The 18,919-nt window shown below is 46.1% G+C and overlaps 1 protein-coding gene across 2 annotated transcripts in view; it reads right to left on the bottom strand.

Moving 5' to 3' along the window:
* Nucleotides 1-18,919, bottom strand: part of LOC139375461 (pecanex 1) — an 88,137-nt gene that overhangs the window by 25,097 nt on the left and 44,121 nt on the right. For both annotated transcript variants that reach the window (XM_071117272.1, XM_071117273.1), the window contains exons 18-24: nucleotides 11,479-11,571; nucleotides 10,774-10,924; nucleotides 10,174-10,315; nucleotides 7,407-7,584; nucleotides 2,821-2,929; nucleotides 2,380-2,509; nucleotides 1,988-2,046 (exon numbers count right to left, since the gene is read on the bottom strand). In XM_071117272.1, coding sequence (XP_070973373.1) covers nucleotides 1,988-2,046; nucleotides 2,380-2,509; nucleotides 2,821-2,929; nucleotides 7,407-7,584; nucleotides 10,174-10,315; nucleotides 10,774-10,924; nucleotides 11,479-11,571 — 862 coding nt within the window. The remainder of the gene's footprint in view (nucleotides 1-1,987; nucleotides 2,047-2,379; nucleotides 2,510-2,820; nucleotides 2,930-7,406; nucleotides 7,585-10,173; nucleotides 10,316-10,773; nucleotides 10,925-11,478; nucleotides 11,572-18,919) is intronic.

Below are 18,919 nucleotides of genomic sequence, written 5' to 3'. Positions count from 1 at the left end.
CTCACCTAGCTATCTGAATATAAATATACTAACTACTGTGATATGTGGTTGTCCCACCTAGCTATCTGAATATACTAACTACTGTGATATGTGGTTGTCTCACCTAGCTATCTGAATATACTAACTACTGTGATATGTGGTTGTCTCACCTAGCTATCTGAATATACTAACTACTGTGATATGTGGTTGTCTCACCTAGCTATCTGAATATACTAACTACTGTGATATGTGGTTGTCTCACCTAGCTATCTGAATATACTAACTACTGTGATATGTGGTGGTCTCACCTAGCTATCTGAATATACTAACTACTGTGATATGTGGTTGTCTCACCTAGCTATCTGAATATAAATATACTAACTACTGTGATATGTGGTGGTCTCACCTAGCTATCTGAATATACTAACTACTGTGATATGTGGTTGTCCACCTAGCTATCTGAATATAAATATACTAACTACTGTGATATGTGGTTGTCCCACCTAGCTATCTGAAGATACTAACTACTGTGATATGTGGTTGTCTCACCTAGCTATCTGAATATACTAACTACTGTGATATGTGGTTGTCTCACCTAGCTATCTGAATATAAATATACTAACTACTGTGATATGTGGTGGTCTCACCTAGCTATCTGAATATACTAACTACTGTGATATGTGGTGGTCTCACCTAGCTATCTGAATATAAATATACTAACTACTGTGATATGTGGTGGTCTCACCTAGCTATCTGAATATACTAACTACTGTGATATGTGGTGGTCTCACCTAGCTATCTGAATATACTAACTACTGTGATATGTGGTGGTCTCACCTAGCTATCTGAATATACTAACTACTGTGATATGTGGTTGTCCCACCTAGCTATCTGAATATACTAACTACTGTGATATGTGGTTGTCTCACCTAGCTATCTGAATATACTAACTACTGTGATATGTGGTTGTCTCACCTAGCTATCTGAATATACTAACTACTGTGATATGTGGTTGTCCACCTAGCTATCTGAATATACTAACTACTGTGATATGTGGTTGTCTCACCTAGCTATCTGAATATACTAACTACTGTGATATGTGGTTGTCCACCTAGCTATCTGAATATACTAACTACTGTGATATGTGGTTGTCTCACCTAGCTATCTGAATATACTAACTACTGTGATATGTGGTTGTCTCACCTAGCTATCTGAATATACTAACAACTGTGATATGTGGTGGTCTCACCTAGCTATCTGAATATACTAACTACTGTGATATGTGGTTGTCCACCTAGCTATCTGAATATAAATATACTAACTACTGTGATATGTGGTGGTCTCACCTAGCTATCTGAATATACTAACTACTGTGATATGTGGTTGTCTCACCTAGCTATCTGAATATACTAACTACTGTGATATGTGGTTGTCTCACCTAGCTATCTGAATATACTAACTACTGTGATATGTGGTTGTCCCACCTAGCTATCTGAATATACTAACTACTGTGATATGTGGTTGTCTCACCTAGCTATCTGAATATACTAACTACTGTGATATGTGGTTGTCTCACCTAGCTATCTGAATATACTAACTACTGTGATATGTGGTTGTCCACCTAGCTATCTGAATATACTAACTACTGTGATATGTGGTTGTCCCACCTAGCTATCTGAATATACTAACTACTGTGATATGTGGTTGTCTCACCTAGCTATCTGAAGATGAATATACTAACTACTGTGATATGTGGTTGTCTCACCTAGCTATCTGAATATACTAACTACTGTGATATGTGGTTGTCCCACCTAGCTATCTGAATATACTAACTACTGTGATATGTGGTTGTCTCACCTAGCTATCTGAATATACTAACTACTGTGATATGTGGTTGTCTCACCTAGCTATCTGAAGATGAATGAAGTGCCTCTGGATAAGAGAGTCTGATAAATGACTAACATGTCATGTAAATGCCGAGACAGAGACAGAGGCAGATTCCACCCACCTGGGTTTCTGTCCAGTTGAGAAGCCAGTCTGGTGTTGGAGTGATCCACTCTCTTAGTGCTGCAATAGAGAACAGATCAATCAGAAATTCACTCCGACTGATACTACCAACACACATCTACCAAGAGGAGTAAAATGACAAGACATAAAGACAGACAGACAGACACAGAGAGAATGACAGAGACAGAGCGAGAAACAGAGAGACACAGAGAGAGAGAGAGCGACAGACAAACAGCTAGACAGACAGTGACAGACTAGTGTCAGAGAGATCATTGACTACAGACAGTGACAGACTAGTATCAGAGAGATCATTGACTACAGACAGTGACAGACTAGTATCAGAGAGATCATTGACTACAGACAGTGACAGACTAGTATCAGAGAGATCATTACTTGTAGTCTCTCTCCCAGAACTTGACAGGTCTGACGTAGGAGGTGATGAAGATGGCGCTGCCCAGGAAAGGGTTGAGAGGAGTAGAGAGGACAGCTGACACTACAGCCTGAACAAACAACATGGCAGAGTCTGGGAGAGAGTGGGGAGTCAAGGACATTTACACACCTCACCATAGCCTTAAAAAGATAAATCCGAGATGCATCAAGTCCTACTCTCAGCTAAATTAACATCTATACTATATTCAGGACATGATCAACATGAAAAACAAGGTTATTCAACAGTGTGTGGGTATCTATTCTCAATTATTTATAGCCGTTCTGTGGAAAAAGGGGAGAAACCTGTAAAAAAAGGTTGTCCATTCAGACGTGAGTAAATAGTCTTGACAGTAGAGATCACGTGGGAGGTCCATCTGACCACGGTAAGAAAACCAAAAAGGATACGAGGCACAGCGAAGGGCTGAGCGAAGGCGTGAAAGGCCGACCCCCAGGTGATCTGCCAGGGGGCGATGTAGGTGTAGATAAAACACAGCTTGTAGAACAGCTCCCAGAGCTACACAACAGGAGAGAGAGATAGAGAGGAGGAGTTCTTCTTATTATTATATTAGAGTTAACTTCATATGTACTACACAAAACACTTACATGTTTACCTTCTTTACATTTACAGTGAGGGGGGAAAAGAGTATTTGATCCCCTTGCAAATTTTGTACGTAAATCTACCATTAAAATGATAGACGGATCATTTCTTTGTCAGCGGGCAAACGTACAAAATCAGCAAGGGGGATCAAATACTTTTCTCCCCTCACTGTATTGAACGTGAAAATACACATTGATGGTTAGAGCGTTGGACTAGTAACCGGAAGGTTGCAAGCATCTCCTGCTGAAAATAATGATCCTATAAATCACATTGGCTACACATGGCCTGTCTGGAAGGAACTAGAAACATTGTATCAAATGTATGGCCTGTCTGGAAGGAACTGGAAACATTGTATCAACTATCAACTTAGTCCAGCCAAAGCTCATGCTAGAAAACTGGAAACATTGTATCAACTATCAACTTAGTCCAGCCAAAGCTCATGCTAGAAAACTGGAAACATTGTATCAACTATCAACTTAGTCCAGCCAAAGCTCATGCTAGAAAACTGGAAACATTGTATCAACTTAGTCCAGCCAAAGCTCATGCTAGCAAACTGGAAACATTGTATCAACTATCAACTTAGTCCAGCCAAAGCTCATGCTAGCAAACTGGAAACATTGTATCAACTATCAACTTAGTCCAGCCAAAGCTCATGCTAGCAAAATGGAAACATTGTATCAACTATCAACTTAGTCCAGCCAAAGCTCATGCTAGAAAACTGGAAACATTGTATCAAATGTTCTGGGCCCTCAAGAGTTTCCTGGGCCAGTGAGTTCTGGACAGAGACACGGCTGTAGGCTATTTGGGCCAGTGAGCTCTGGACAGACAGACACGGCTGTAGGCTATTTGCCCAAAGAATAAGAAGTAATCAGGTAGGCCTATTTCATGACGTTTCAGAGCATGACATCGTTTCCCCCCATTCATGCTGAGTGGTTATAGAAAGGGAGAAAGCTGGAAATGTTTTTCAAATAGGCCACGTTGGAGGAACTATTGTCACTCTCAATGGATGGAAAAAAACACACTTTGTTTACTTGCTGTTTGAGGCGATGAAAACATGACTTTGAGAAGTTCCACAGTGATGAGTTAAGACAATCAGAAATAATATCAGATCCCCAAATGGGCACATTTATAGGTCTCCATTTGCACACAGGCCTGGTAGACCAGTCCCCGACACAGGCAGACCAGTCCCCGACACAGGCAGACCAGTCCCCGACACAGGCAGACCAGTCCCCGACACAGGCAGACCAGTCCCCGACACAGGCAGACCAGTCCCCGACACAGGCAGACCAGTCTCCGACACAGGCAGACCAGTCCCCGACACAGGCAGACCAGTCCCCGACACAGGCAGACCAGTCCCCGACACAGGCAGACCAGTCCCCGACACAGGCAGACCAGTCCCCGACACAGGCAGACCAGTCCCCGACACAGGTAGACCAGTCCCCGACACAGGTAGACCAGTCCCCTACACAGGTAGACCAGTCCCCTACACAGGTAGACCAGTCCCCTACACAGGTAGACCAGTCCCCTATACAGGTAGACCAGTCCCCTACACAGGTAGACCAGTCCCTTACACAGGTAGACCAGTCCCCTACACAGGTAGACCAGTCCCCTACACAGGTAGACCAGTCCCCTACACAGGTAGACCAGTCCCCTACACAGGTAGACTAGTCCTTCACAGGTAGACTAGTCCTTCACAGGTAGACTAGTCCCCAACACAGGTAGACTAGTCCTACTTCTATATGCGGAATCAGGTGTGTGTCCTTACTCAAGATTGACAGGAGCGCTCCAAACAAAAAGACAATGAATAAATGGAATGAAATAAACCGAAACTATTTCCTCACAAGCGTAGCCTAGGGTTGTTCGCTGTGTAAACAACGTGTCCACTCCTACAATGACAACGGTAAGACTGGAATAATAATATACTGAATGAATTAACATAAATTACCATAACCAAACAAACATTGTAGACTAGAAATGATGGTAACAGTAAATTTACTTCTGGTGATATTGATGTGTCATCCCCGCGGCCTCCACAATGGTTTAGTCCACTGAGACAGGCCTCCACAATGGTTTAGTCCACTGAGACAGGCCTCTATAATGGATTATTCCACTGAGACAGGCCTCTATAATGGTTTAGTCCACTGAGACAGGCCTCCACAATGGTTTAGTCCACTGAGACAGGCCTCTATAATGGACTAGTTCACTGAGACAGGCCTCCACAATGGATTATTCCACTGAGACAGGCCTCTACAATGGATTAGTCCACTGAGACAGGCCTCTACAATGGATTAGTCCACTGAGACAGGGCTCTACAATGGATTAGTTCACTGAGACAGGCCTCCACAATGGATTATTCCACTGAGACAGGCCTCTACAATGGATTAGTCCACTGAGACAGGCCTCTACAATGGATTAGTTCACTGAGACAGGCCTCCACAATGGATTAGTCCACTGAGACAGGCCTCTACAATGGATTAGTCCACTGAGACAGGCCTCCACAATGGATTAGTTTACTGAGACAGGCCTCCACAATGGATTAGTTTACTGAGACAGGCCTCCACAATGGTTTAGTCCACTGAGACAGGCCTCTATAATGGATTATTCCACTGAGACAGGCCTCCACAATGGATTAGTCCACTGAGACAGGCCTCCACAATGGTTTAGTCCACTGAGACAGGCCTCTATAATGGATTAGTCCACTGAGACAGGCCTCCACAATGGATTAGTTTACTGAGACAGGCCTCCACAATGGATTAGTTCACTGAGACAGGCCTCCACAATGGATTAGTCCACTGAGACAGGCCTCCACAATGGATTAGTCCACTGAGACAGGCCTCTATAATGGATTAGTCCACTGAGACAGGCCTCTAATGGATTAGTTCACTGAGACAGGCCTCTATAATGGATTAGTCCACTCAGACAGGCCTCTACAATGGATTAGTCTCCTGTCTCCTGACCCCTCCTGTCTCAGCCTCCAGTATTTATGCTGCAGTAGTTTATGTGTCGGGGGGCTAGGGTCAGTTTGTTATATCTGGAGTACTTCTCCTGTCCTATTCGGTGTCCTGTGTGAATCTAAGTGTGCGTTCTCTAATTCTCTCCTTCTCTCTTTCTCTCTCTCTGAGGACCTGAGCCCTAGGACCATGCCCCAGGAATACCTGACATGATGACTCCTTGCTGTCCCCAGTCCACCTGACTGTGCTGCTGCTCCAGTTTCAACTATTCTGCCTTATTATTATTCGACCATGCTGGTCATTTATGAACATTTGAACATCTTGACCATGTTTTGTTATAATCTCCACCCGGCACAGCCAGAAGAGGACTGGCCACCCCACATAGCCTGGTTCCTCTCTAGGTTTCTTCCTAGGTTTTGGCCTTTCTAGGGAGTTTTTCCTAGCCACCGTGCTTCTACACCTGCATTGCTTGCTGTTTGGGGTTTTAGGCTGGGTTTCTGTACAGCACTTTGAGACATCAGCTGATGTACGAAGGGCTATATAAATAAATTTGATTTGATTTGATTAGTCCACTGAGACAGGCCTCTACAATGGATTAGTCCACTGAGACAGGCCTCTACAATGGATTAGTTCACTGAGACAGGCCTCTATAATGGATTAGTCCACTGAGACAGGCCTCTACAATGGATTACTCCACTGAGACAGGCCTCTACAATGGATTAGTCCACTGAGACAAACCTCTACAATGGATTAATCCACTCAGACAGGCCTCTATAATGGATTAATCCACTCAGACAGGCCTCTACAATGGATTAATCCACTCAGACAGGCGTGAATCAGACAGGCGTGAATCAGGCAGGCGTGAATCAGGCAGGCGTGAATCAGACAGGCGTGAATCAGACTGGCGTGAATCAGACTGGCGTGAATCAGACTGGCGTGAATCAGACTGGCGTGAATCAGACAGGCGTGAATCAGACAGGCGTGAATCAGACAGCCGTGAATCAGACAGGCGTGAATCAGACAGGCGTGAATCAGACAGGCGTGAATCAGACTGGCGTGAATCAGACTGGCGTGAATCAGACTGGCGTGAATCAGACTGGCGTGAATCAGACTGGCGTGAATCAGACGGGCGTGAATCAGACGGGCGTGAATCAGACGGGCGTGAATCAGACGGGCGTGAATCAGACGGGCGTGAATCAGACGGGCGTGAATCAGACGGGCGTGAATCAGACTGGCGTGAATCAGACTGGCGTGAATCAGACTGGCGTGAATCAGACGGGCGTGAATCAGACGGGCGTGAATCAGTCTCCTGTACCATCGTTTTTGTTGTATACATTAACCACTGCTCGACTAACACAATCTCACCAAACAAAATCGACCAGTCGACTAAATGGGGTCGGCTCTACTTGCCCTAATAAAACATCTCCCTTAGTTCCACTCACCTTGCTGAAAACGATGGACATGAGAAAGAGGTCTAGCAGCAGGGTCTCTGATAGGTTGCGGTAGTCGAAGGTGAAGAAGAGGACGGTGAAGAGTACTGTGATGTACTGGTATGTGGGGCTGCTGTAGGAGGAACGAAGCAGCTTCAGACCTGCCACTGTTATCATCAACGCTCCAACCCTGTAAAGGAGGGGAATGGAGAGAGGGAAAGAGAAATGGAGAGAGGGAAAAGAGATAGAAATGGAGAGAGGGAAATGGAGAGAGGGAAAGAGAAATGGAGAGAGGGAAAATAGATAGAAATGGAGAGAGGGAAATGGAGAGAGGGAAAAGAGATAGAAATGGAGAGAGGGAAATGGAGAGAGAGAAATGGAGAGAGGGAAATGGAGAGAGAGAAATGGAGAGAGGGAAATGGAGAGAGAGAAATGGAGAGAGGGAAATGGAGAGAGAGAAAGAGAGGGAAATGGAGAGAGAGAAAGAGAGGGAAATGGAGAGAGGGAAATGGAGAGAGGGAAATGGAGAGAGGGAAATGGAGAGAGGGAAATGGAGAGAGGGAAATGGAGAGAGAGAAATGGAGAGAGAGAAATGGAGAGAGGGAAATGGAGAGAGAGAAAGAGAGGGAAATGGAGAGAGGGAAAGAGAGGGAAATGGAGAGAGGGAAAGAGAGGGAAATGGAGAGAGGGAAAGAGAGGGAAATGGAGAGAGGGAAAGAGAGGGAAATGGAGAGAGGGAAAGAGAGGGAAATGGAGAGAGGGAAAGAGAGGGAAATGGAGAGAGGGAAAGAGAGGGAAATGGAGAGAGGGAAAGAGAGGGAAATGGAGAGAGGGAAAGAGAGGGAAATGGAGAGAGGGAAATGGAGAGAGGGAAAAGAGAGAGGGAAATGGAGAGAGGGAAAAGAGAGGGAAATGGAGAGAGGGAAAAGAGAGAGGGAAATGGAGAGAGGGAAAAGAGAGAGGGAAAAGAGAGAGGGAAATAGAGAGAGGGAAATGGAGAGAGGGAAATGGAGAGAGGGAAATGGAGAGAGGGAAATGGAGAGAGGGAAATGGAGAGAGGGAAATGGAGAGAGGGAAATGGAGAGAGGGAAATGGAGAGAGGGAAATGGAGAGAGGGAAAGAGAGAGAGAGAGGGAAAGAGAGAGAGAGAGGGAAAGAGAGAGAGAGAGGGAAAGAGAGAGAGAGAGGGAAAGAGAGAGAGAGAGGGAAAGAGAGAGAGAGAGGGAAAGAGAGAGAGAGAGGGAAAGAGAGAGAGAGAGGGAAAGAGAGAGAGAGAGGGAAAGAGAGAGAGAGAGGGAAAGAGAGAGAGAGAGGGAAAGAGAGGGAGAGAGGGAAAGAGAGGGAGAGAGGGAAAGAGAGGGAGAGAGGGAAAGAGAGGGAGAGAGGGAAAGAGAGGGAAATGGAGAGAGGGAAAGACAGGAAAATGGAGAGAGGGAAAGAGAGGAAAATGGAGAGAGGGAAAAGAGAGAAAAATGGAGAGAGGGAAAAGAGAGAAAAATGGAGAGAGGGAAAAGAGAGAAATGGAGAGAGGGAAAAGAGAGAAATGGAGAGAGGGAAAAGAGAGAAATGGAGAGAGGGAAAAGAGAGAAATGGAGAGAGGGAAAAGAGAGAAATGGAGAGAGGGAAAAGAGAGAAATGGAGAGAGGGAAAAGAGAGAAATGGAGAGAGGGAAAAGAGAGAAATGGAGAGAGGGAAAAGAGAGAAATGGAGAGAGGGAAAAGAGAGAAATGGAGAGAGGGAAAAGAGAGAAATGGAGAGAGGGAAAAGAGAGAAATGGAGAGAGGGAAAAGAGAGAAATGGAGAGAGGGAAAAGAGAGAAATGGAGAGAGGGAAAAGAGAGAAATGGAGAGAGGGAAAAGAGAGAAATGGAGAGAGGGAAAAGAGAGAAATGGAGAGAGGGAAAAGAGAGAAATGGAGAGAGGGAAAAGAGAGAAATGGAGAGAGGGAAAAGAGAGAAATGGAGAGAGGGAAAAGAGAGAAATGGAGAGAGGGAAAAGAGAGAAATGGAGAGAGGGAAAAGAGAGAAATGGAGAGAGGGAAAAGAGAGAAATGGAGAGAGGGAAAATAGAGAAATGGAGAGAGGGAAAATAGAGAAATGGAGAGAGGGAAAGAGAGAGAGGGAAAGAGAGGGAAATGGAGAGAGGGAAAGAGAGGGAAATGGAGAGAGGGAAAGAGAGGGAAATGGAGAGAGGGAAAGAGAGGGAAATGGAGAGAGGGAAAGAGGGAAATGGAGAGAGGGAAAGAGAGGGAAATGGAGAGAGGGAAAGAGAGGGAAATGGAGAGAGGGAAAGAGAGGGAAATGGAGAGAGGGAAAGAGAGGGAAATGGAGAGAGGGAAAGAGAGGGAAAACGAGGGAAATGGAGAGAGGAAAAGAGAGGGAAATGGAGAGAGGGAAAGAGAGGGAAATGGAGAGAGGGAAAGAGAGAAATGGAGAGAGGGAAAAGAGAGAAATGGAGAGAGGGAAAGAGAGGGAAATGGAGAGAGGAAAAGAGAGGGAAATGGAGAGAGGGAAAGAGAGGGAAATGGAGAGAGGGAAAAGAGAGAAATGGAGAGAGGGAAAAGAGAACGAAATGGAGAGAGGGAAAAGAGAGCGAAATGGAGAGAGGGAAAAGAGAGAGAAATGGAGAGAGGGAAAAGAGAGAGAAATGGAGAGAGGGAAAGAGGGGAAGAGAGAGATAAGAAGAGGGGACTTTATGACTGCATGTTTAACGACCCAGCTGGCAAGTCACTAAAACCAGTATAGGTTAGCATTTGAGATAAAGCCAAGCAGAGAACTCACTCCGTGTCCAGTTTCCTGGGACTGGCCAGATCCCTGACGCTGCCACTCAGCACGTTGAGGATGACCAGGGGATACAGAATATTCTTCTCTAAGAACAGCAGCCACACATGGAGTTTCTCAAACCACATCACATGGGCCGCGCCTACATACAAAACAAACAAACAAAGGGTTCGGTCAGTCAGTTAGCAACGTGGCTACGTTGTGAATATAACCTATTACACATCGGACCAGTTTCCCGGAGACGGAGACTCATCCTACTCCTGGAAGAAAAAGCACTTTGAATTGGAACCCCCTTGAACATAGTTCTGGATCAGGATAATATGCAAGTCTGTTAAAATGGCCCCTAAAATGTTAACTGACAGCAGGAAAGACAGTCAGGTATTTAGGGTGGTGGGGTATTCAGGGGGGTGGGGTATTCAGGGGGGTGGGGTATTCAGGGGGGTGGGGTATTCAGGGTGGTGGGGTATTTAGGGGGGTGGGGTATTCAGGGTGGTGGGGTATTCAGGGAGGTGGGGTATTCAGGGAGGTGGGGTATTCAGGGAGGTGGGGTATTCAGGAAGGTGGGGTATTCAGGAAGGTGGGGTATTCAGGGAGTCTTACCTCTGACCTCAAACTGGTAATACTCCCTGGTCTTGAGCAGTGGGTGTGAGAAGCAGTACCAGGGTAGCTGCTTGCGGACCTGAGGCAGCAGGTAATGTGTCAGCAGGCCCACCGCTCCCAGTAGAGAATACAGCACGTAGCTCAGGAACGGCTGTGGTGGTCAACAGAGAGGCGAGAGAGAGAAGAGGGGAGATGAGAGAGAGTGGAGAGAGAGAGAGGAGAGAGAGAGAAGAGGGGAGAGAGAGAAGAGGGGAGAGAGAAGCAAGACAGATGGTGGGACAGGGAGGGAGAGGGGGGAGAGGAGAGAGAGAGGGAGAAGAGAGAGGGGGAGAGAGAGAGGGGAGAGAAGAGAGGGAGAGAGGGAGAGAGAGAGGAGAGGGAGAGGAGAGGAGAGGAGAGAGAGAGAGAGAGAGAGAGAGAGAGAGAGAGAGAGAGAGAGAGAGAGAGAGAGAGAGAGAGAGAGAGAGAGAGAGAGAGAGAGAGAGAGAGAGAGAGAGAGAGAGAGAGAGAGAGAGAGAGAGAGAGAGAGAGAGAGAGAGAGAGAGAGAGAGAGAGAGAGAGAGAGAGAGAGAGAGAGAGAGAGAGAGAGAGAGAGAGAAGAGGGGGTGAGTAGAGGAGAGAGACATCACAACGTCACCAAAGCAGTTTAGTGCCCTGCTCAAGGGCACAACGGCAAGAGATTAATGATGCAGAGCTCTACTGTACCTGCAGAACGATGAACATGGTGCTGACGTGGATGGCAAAGTAGAGGACGGCGATGACAACGCAGACGATCAGGTCGGAATGGAGACGCTCACTCTGGGGGACAGACAGGAGGACAGACAGGTTAGGAGGAGAGGACAGACAGGACAGTTAGGTTAGGAGGAGAGGACAGACAGGAGGACAGTTAGGTTAGGAGGAGAGGACAGACAGGAGGACAGTTAGGTTAGGAGGAGGGGACGGCGATGACAACGCAGACGATCAGGTCGGAATGGAGACGCTCACTCTGGGGGACAGACAGGAGGACAGACAGGTTAGGAGGAGAGGACAGTTAGGTTAGGAGAAGAGGACGGCGATGACAACGCAGACGATCAGGTCGGAATGGAGACGCTCACTCTGGGGGACAGACAGGAGGACAGACAGGTTAGGAGGAGAGGACAGACAGGAGGACAGTTAGGTTAGGAGGAGGGGACAGACAGGAGGACAGTTGGGTTAGGAGGAGGGGACAGACAGGAGGACAGTTGGGTTAGGAGGAGGGGACAGACAGGAGGACAGTTGGGTTAGGAGGAGAGGACAGACAGGAGGACAGTTGGGTTAGGAGGAGAGGACAGACAGGAGGACAGTTGGGTTAGGAGGAGAGGACAGACAGGAGGACAGTTGGGTTAGGAGGAAAGGACAGACAGGAGGACAGTTGGGTTAGGAGGAGAGGACAGACAGGAGGACAGTTGGGTTAGGAGGAGGGGACAGACAGGATGACAGTTGGGTTAGGAGGAGAGGACAGACAGGATGACAGTTAGGTTAGGAGGAGAGGACAGACAGACAACCATGGGCTGTGAGCCAACACTAACAGATCTGAGACCAGGCGAGAACCAGAGGGTATATCTGCATTACATTCTTCTGAAGTAGAATTGTGATTTTTAATTATCATCAGAACAGTAAGGTTTGGAATTACACATCCTTGGTCAACGGCCTAGAGACATTACAGGAGGGTTAGGAGACAGAGAGGAGGGCCTACGGCCTAGAGACATTACAGGAGGGTTAGGAGACAGAGAGGAGGGCCTACGGCCTAGAGACATTACAGGAGGGTTAGGAGACAGAGAGGGAGGGTTAGGAGACAAAGAGGGAGGGTTAGGAGACAGAGAGGGAGGGGTAGGAGACAGAGAGGGAGGGGTAGGAGACAGAGAGGGAGGGGTAGGAGACAGAGAGGGAGGGGTAGGAGACAGAGAGGGAGGGGTAGGAGACAGAGAGAGAGGGGTAGGAGACAGAGGGGGGGGGGGTAGATTTACAAAGACTCGATAATGAAGCCTGATTAGAACCAGTCAATATTACAACAACCACTAACTACAGAACACTTCAGGATGAGGACTCTGCACCTCAGACAACTAACTAACTAACTACTCACCACAGAACCCCTGAGTTTCTCAGGTAAAGGATCCTGGACCTCAGACAACTAACTAACTAACTCACCACAGAACCCCTGAGTTTCTCAGGTAAAGGATCCTAGACCTCAGACAACTAACTAACTAACTAACTAACTAACTACTCACCACAGAACCCCTGAGTTTCTCAGGTAAAGGATCCTGGACCTGAGACAACCAACTAACTAACTAACTACTCACCACAGAACCCCTGAGTTTCTCAGGTAAACGATCCTGGACCTCAGACAACCAACTAACTAACTAACTACTCACCACAGAACCCCTGAGTTTCTCAGGTAAAGGATCCTGGACCTCAGACAACCAACTAACTAACTAACTAACTAACTAACTAACTACTCACCACAGAACCCCTGAGTTTCTCAGGTAAAGGATCCTGGACCTCAGACAACTAACTAACTAACTACTCACCACAGAACCCCTGAGTTTCTCAGGTAAAGGATCCTGGACCTCAGACAACCAACTAACTAACTAACTAACTAACTAACTAACTAACTAACTAACTAACTAACCACAGAACCCCTGAGTTTCTCTGGTAAAGGATCCTGGACCTGAGACAACCAACTAACTAACTAACTACTCACCACAGAACCCCTGAGTTTCTCAGGTAAAGGATCCTGGACCTCAGACAACCAACTAACCAACTAACTAACTAACTAACTACTCACCACAGAACCCCTGAGTTTCTCAGGTAAAGGATCCTGGACCTCAGACAACTAACTAACTAACTACTCACCACAGAACCCCTGAGTTTCTCAGGTAAAGGATCCTGGACCTCAGACAACCAAATAACTAACTAACTACTCACCACAGAACCCCTGAGTTTCTCAGGTAAAGGATCCTGGACCTCAGACAACTAACTAACTAACTACTCACCACAGAACCCCTGAGTTTCTCAGGTAAAGGATCCTAGACCTCAGACAACTAACTAACTAACTCACCACAGAACCCCTGAGTTTCTCTGGTAAAGGATCCTGGACCTCAGACAACTAACTAACTAACTCACCACAGAACCCCTGAGTTTCTCTGGTAAAGGTTCCTGGACCTCAGACAACTAACTAACTAACTACTCACCACAGAACCCCTGAGTTTCTCAGGTAAAGGATCCTAGACCTCAGACAACTAACTAACTAACTCACCACAGAACCCCTGAGTTTCTCTGGTAAAGGATCCTGGACCTCAGACAACTAAGTAACTAACCAACCAACTAACTACTCACCACAGAACCCCTGAGTTTCTCAGGTAAAGGATCCTAGACCTCAGACAACTAACTAACTACTCACCACAGAACCCCTGAGTTTCTCAGGTAAAGGATCCTAGACCTCAGACAACTAACTAACTAACTCACTCACCACAGAACCCCTGAGTTTCCCTGGTAAAGGATCCTAGACCTCAGACAACTAACTAACTAACTCACCACAGAACCCCTGAGTTTCTCTGGTAAAGGATCCTGGACCTCAGACAACTAACTAACTAACTCACCACAGAACCCCTGAGTTTCTCTGGTAAAGGATCCTGGACCTCAGACAACTAACTAAGTAACTCACCACAGAACCCCTGAGTGTCTCTGGTAAAGGATCCTGGACCTCAGACAACTAACTAACTAACTAACCACAGAACCCCTGAGTTTCTCTGGTAAAGGATCCTGGACCTCAGACAACTAACTAACTAACTCACCACAGAACCCCTGAGTTTCTCTGGTAAAGGATCCTGGACCTCAGACAACTAACCAACTAACTAACTAACTAACTACTCACCACAGAACCCCTGAGTTTCTCAGGTAAAGGATCCTGGACCTCAGACAACTAACCAACTAACTAACTAACTCACCACAGAACCCCTGAGTTTCTCTGGTAAAGGATCCTGGACCTCAGACAACTAACTAACTAACTAATTACTCACCACAGAACCCCTGAGTTTCTCTGGTAAAGGATCCTGGACCTCAGACAACTAACTAACTAACTACTCACCACAGAACCCCTGAGTTTCTCAGGTAAAGGATCCTGGACCTCAGACAACTAACCAACTAACTAACTAACTCACCACAGAACCCCTGAGTTTCTCTGGTAAAGGATCCTGGACCTCAGACAACCAACTAACTAACTAACTAACTAACTAACTAACTAACTAACTAACTACTCACCACAGAACCCCTGAGTTTCTCAGGTAAAGGATCCTAGACCTCAGACAACTAACTAACTAACTACTCACCACACAACCCCTGAGTTTCTCAGGTAAAGGATCCTGGACCTCAGACAACTAACTAACTAACTACTCACCACAGAACCCCTGAGTTTCTCAGGTAAAGGATCCTAGACCTCAGACAACTAACTAACTAACTCACCACAGAACCCCTGAGTTTCTCAGGTAAAGGATCCTGGACCTCAGACAACTAACTAACTAACTCACCACAGAACCCCTGAGTTTCTCTGGTAAAGGATCCTGGACCTCAGACAACTAAGTAACTAACCAACCAACTAACTACTCACCACAGAACCCCTGAGTTTCTCAGGTAAAGGATCCTGGACCTCAGACAACTAACTAACTAACTCACCACAGAACCCCTGAGTTTCTCTGGTAAAGGATCCTGGACCTCAGACAACTAACTAACTACTCACCACAGAACCCCTGAGTTTCTCAGGTAAAGGATCCTGGACCTCAGACTAACTAACTAACTAACTACTCACCACAGAACCCCTGAGTTTCTCAGGTAAAGGATCCTGGACCTCAGACAACTAACCAACTAACTAACTAACTCACCACAGAACCCCTGAGTTTCTCTGGTAAAGGATCCTGGACCTCAGACAACTAACTAACTAACTAATTACTCACCACAGAACCCCTGAGTTTCTCTGGTAAAGGATCCTGGACCTCAGACAACTAACTAACTAACTAATTACTCACCACAGAACCCCTGAGTTTCTCTGGTAAAGGATCCTGGACCTCAGACAACTAACTAACTAACTAATTACTCACCACAGAACCCCTGAGTTTCTCAGGTAAAGGATCCTGGACCTCAGACAACTAACTAACTAACTAATTACTCACCACAGAACCCCTGAGTTTCTCTGGTAAAGGATCCTGGACCTCAGACAACTAACTAACTACTCACCACAGAACCCCTGAGTTTCTCTGGTAAAGGTTCCTGGACCTCAGACAACTAACTAACTAACTACTCACCACAGAACCCCTGAGTTTCTCAGGTAAAGGATCCTAGACCTCAGACAACTAACTAACTAACTCACCACAGAACCCCTGAGTTTCTCTGGTAAAGGATCCTGGACCTCAGACAACTAAGTAACTAACCAACCAACTAACTACTCACCACAGAACCCCTGAGTTTCTCAGGTAAAGGATCCTAGACCTCAGACAACTAACTAACTACTCACCACAGAACCCCTGAGTTTCTCAGGTAAAGGATCCTAGACCTCAGACAACTAACTAACTAACTCACTCACCACAGAACCCCTGAGTTTCCCTGGTAAAGGATCCTAGACCTCAGACAACTAACTAACTAACTCACCACAGAACCCCTGAGTTTCTCTGGTAAAGGATCCTGGACCTCAGACAACTAACTAACTAACTCACCACAGAACCCCTGAGTTTCTCTGGTAAAGGATCCTGGACCTCAGACAACTAACTAAGTAACTCACCACAGAACCCCTGAGTGTCTCTGGTAAAGGATCCTGGACCTCAGACAACTAACTAACTAACTAACCACAGAACCCCTGAGTTTCTCTGGTAAAGGATCCTGGACCTCAGACAACTAACTAACTAACTCACCACAGAACCCCTGAGTTTCTCTGGTAAAGGATCCTGGACCTCAGACAACTAACCAACTAACTAACTAACTAACTACTCACCACAGAACCCCTGAGTTTCTCAGGTAAAGGATCCTGGACCTCAGACAACTAACCAACTAACTAACTAACTCACCACAGAACCCCTGAGTTTCTCTGGTAAAGGATCCTGGACCTCAGACAACTAACTAACTAACTAATTACTCACCACAGAACCCCTGAGTTTCTCTGGTAAAGGATCCTGGACCTCAGACAACTAACTAACTAACTACTCACCACAGAACCCCTGAGTTTCTCAGGTAAAGGATCCTGGACCTCAGACAACTAACCAACTAACTAACTAACTCACCACAGAACCCCTGAGTTTCTCTGGTAAAGGATCCTGGACCTCAGACAACCAACTAACTAACTAACTAACTAACTAACTAACTAACTAACTAACTACTCACCACAGAACCCCTGAGTTTCTCAGGTAAAGGATCCTAGACCTCAGACAACTAACTAACTAACTACTCACCACACAACCCCTGAGTTTCTCAGGTAAAGGATCCTGGACCTCAGACAACTAACTAACTAACTACTCACCACAGAACCCCTGAGTTTCTCAGGTAAAGGATCCTAGACCTCAGACAACTAACTAACTAACTCACCACAGAACCCCTGAGTTTCTCAGGTAAAGGATCCTGGACCTCAGACAACTAACTAACTAACTCACCACAGAACCCCTGAGTTTCTCTGGTAAAGGATCCTGGACCTCAGACAACTAAGTAACTAACCAACCAACTAACTACTCACCACAGAACCCCTGAGTTTCTCAGGTAAAGGATCCTGGACCTCAGACAACTAACTAACTAACTCACCACAGAACCCCTGAGTTTCTCTGGTAAAGGATCCTGGACCTCAGACAACTAACTAACTACTCACCACAGAACCCCTGAGTTTCTCAGGTAAAGGATCCTGGACCTCAGACTAACTAACTAACTACTCACCACAGAACCCCTGAGTTTCTCAGGTAAAGGATCCTGGACCTCAGACAACTAACCAACTAACTAACTAACTCACCACAGAACCCCTGAGTTTCTCTGGTAAAGGATCCTGGACCTCAGACAACTAACTAACTAACTAATTACTCACCACAGAACCCCTGAGTTTCTCTGGTAAAGGATCCTGGACCTCAGACAACTAACTAACTAACTAATTACTCACCACAGAACCCCTGAGTTTCTCAGGTAAAGGATCCTGGACCTCAGACAACTAACTAACTAACTAATTACTCACCACAGAACCCCTGAGTTTCTCTGGTAAAGGATCCTGGACCTCAGACAACTAACTAACTACTCACCACAGAACCCCTGAGTTTCTCTGGTAAAGGATCCTGGACCTCAGACAACTAACTAACTACTCACCACAGAACCCCTGAGTTTCTCTGGTAAAGGATCCTGGACCTCAGACAACTAACTAACTAACTCACCACAGAACCCCTGAGTTTCTCAGGTAAAGGATCCTGGACCTCAGACAACTAACTAACTAACTCACCACAGAACCCCTGAGTTTCTCTGGTAAAGGATCCTGGACCTCAGACAACTAACTAACTACTCACCACAGAACCCCTGAGTTTCTCAGGTAAAGGATCCTGGACCTCAGACTAACTAACTAACTAACTACTCACCACAGAACCCCTGAGTTTCTCAGGTAAAGGATCCTGGACCTCAGACAACTAACCAACTAACTAACTAACTCACCACAGAACCCCTGAGTTTCTCTGGTAAAGGATCCTGGACCTCAGACAACTAACTAACTAACTAATTACTCACCACAGAACCCCTGAGTTTCTCTGGTAAAGGATCCTGGACCTCAGACAACTAACTAACTAACTAATTACTCACCACAGAACCCCTGAGTTTCTCTGGTAAAGGATCCTGGACCTCAGACAACTAACTAACTAACTAACTAACTAACTAACTACTCACCACAGAACCCCTGAGTTTCTCAGGTAAAGGATCCTGGACCTCAGACAACTAACTAACTAACTAACTAACTAACTAACTACTCACCACAGAACCCCTGAGTTTCTCAGGTAAAGGATCCTGGACCTCAGACAACTAACTAACTAACTAACTAACTAACTACTCACCACAGAACCCCTGAGTTTCTCTGGTAAAGGATCCTGGACCTCAGACAACTAACCAACTAACTAACTAACTCACCACA

This window comes from Oncorhynchus clarkii, chromosome 19, assembly GCF_045791955.1.
Source record: "Oncorhynchus clarkii lewisi isolate Uvic-CL-2024 chromosome 19, UVic_Ocla_1.0, whole genome shotgun sequence".
Classification (NCBI taxonomy): Eukaryota; Metazoa; Chordata; class Actinopteri; order Salmoniformes; family Salmonidae; genus Oncorhynchus; species Oncorhynchus clarkii.
Note: the sequence above shows the minus strand (reverse complement) of the source record. Positions and strands in the feature narration are given on the sequence as shown.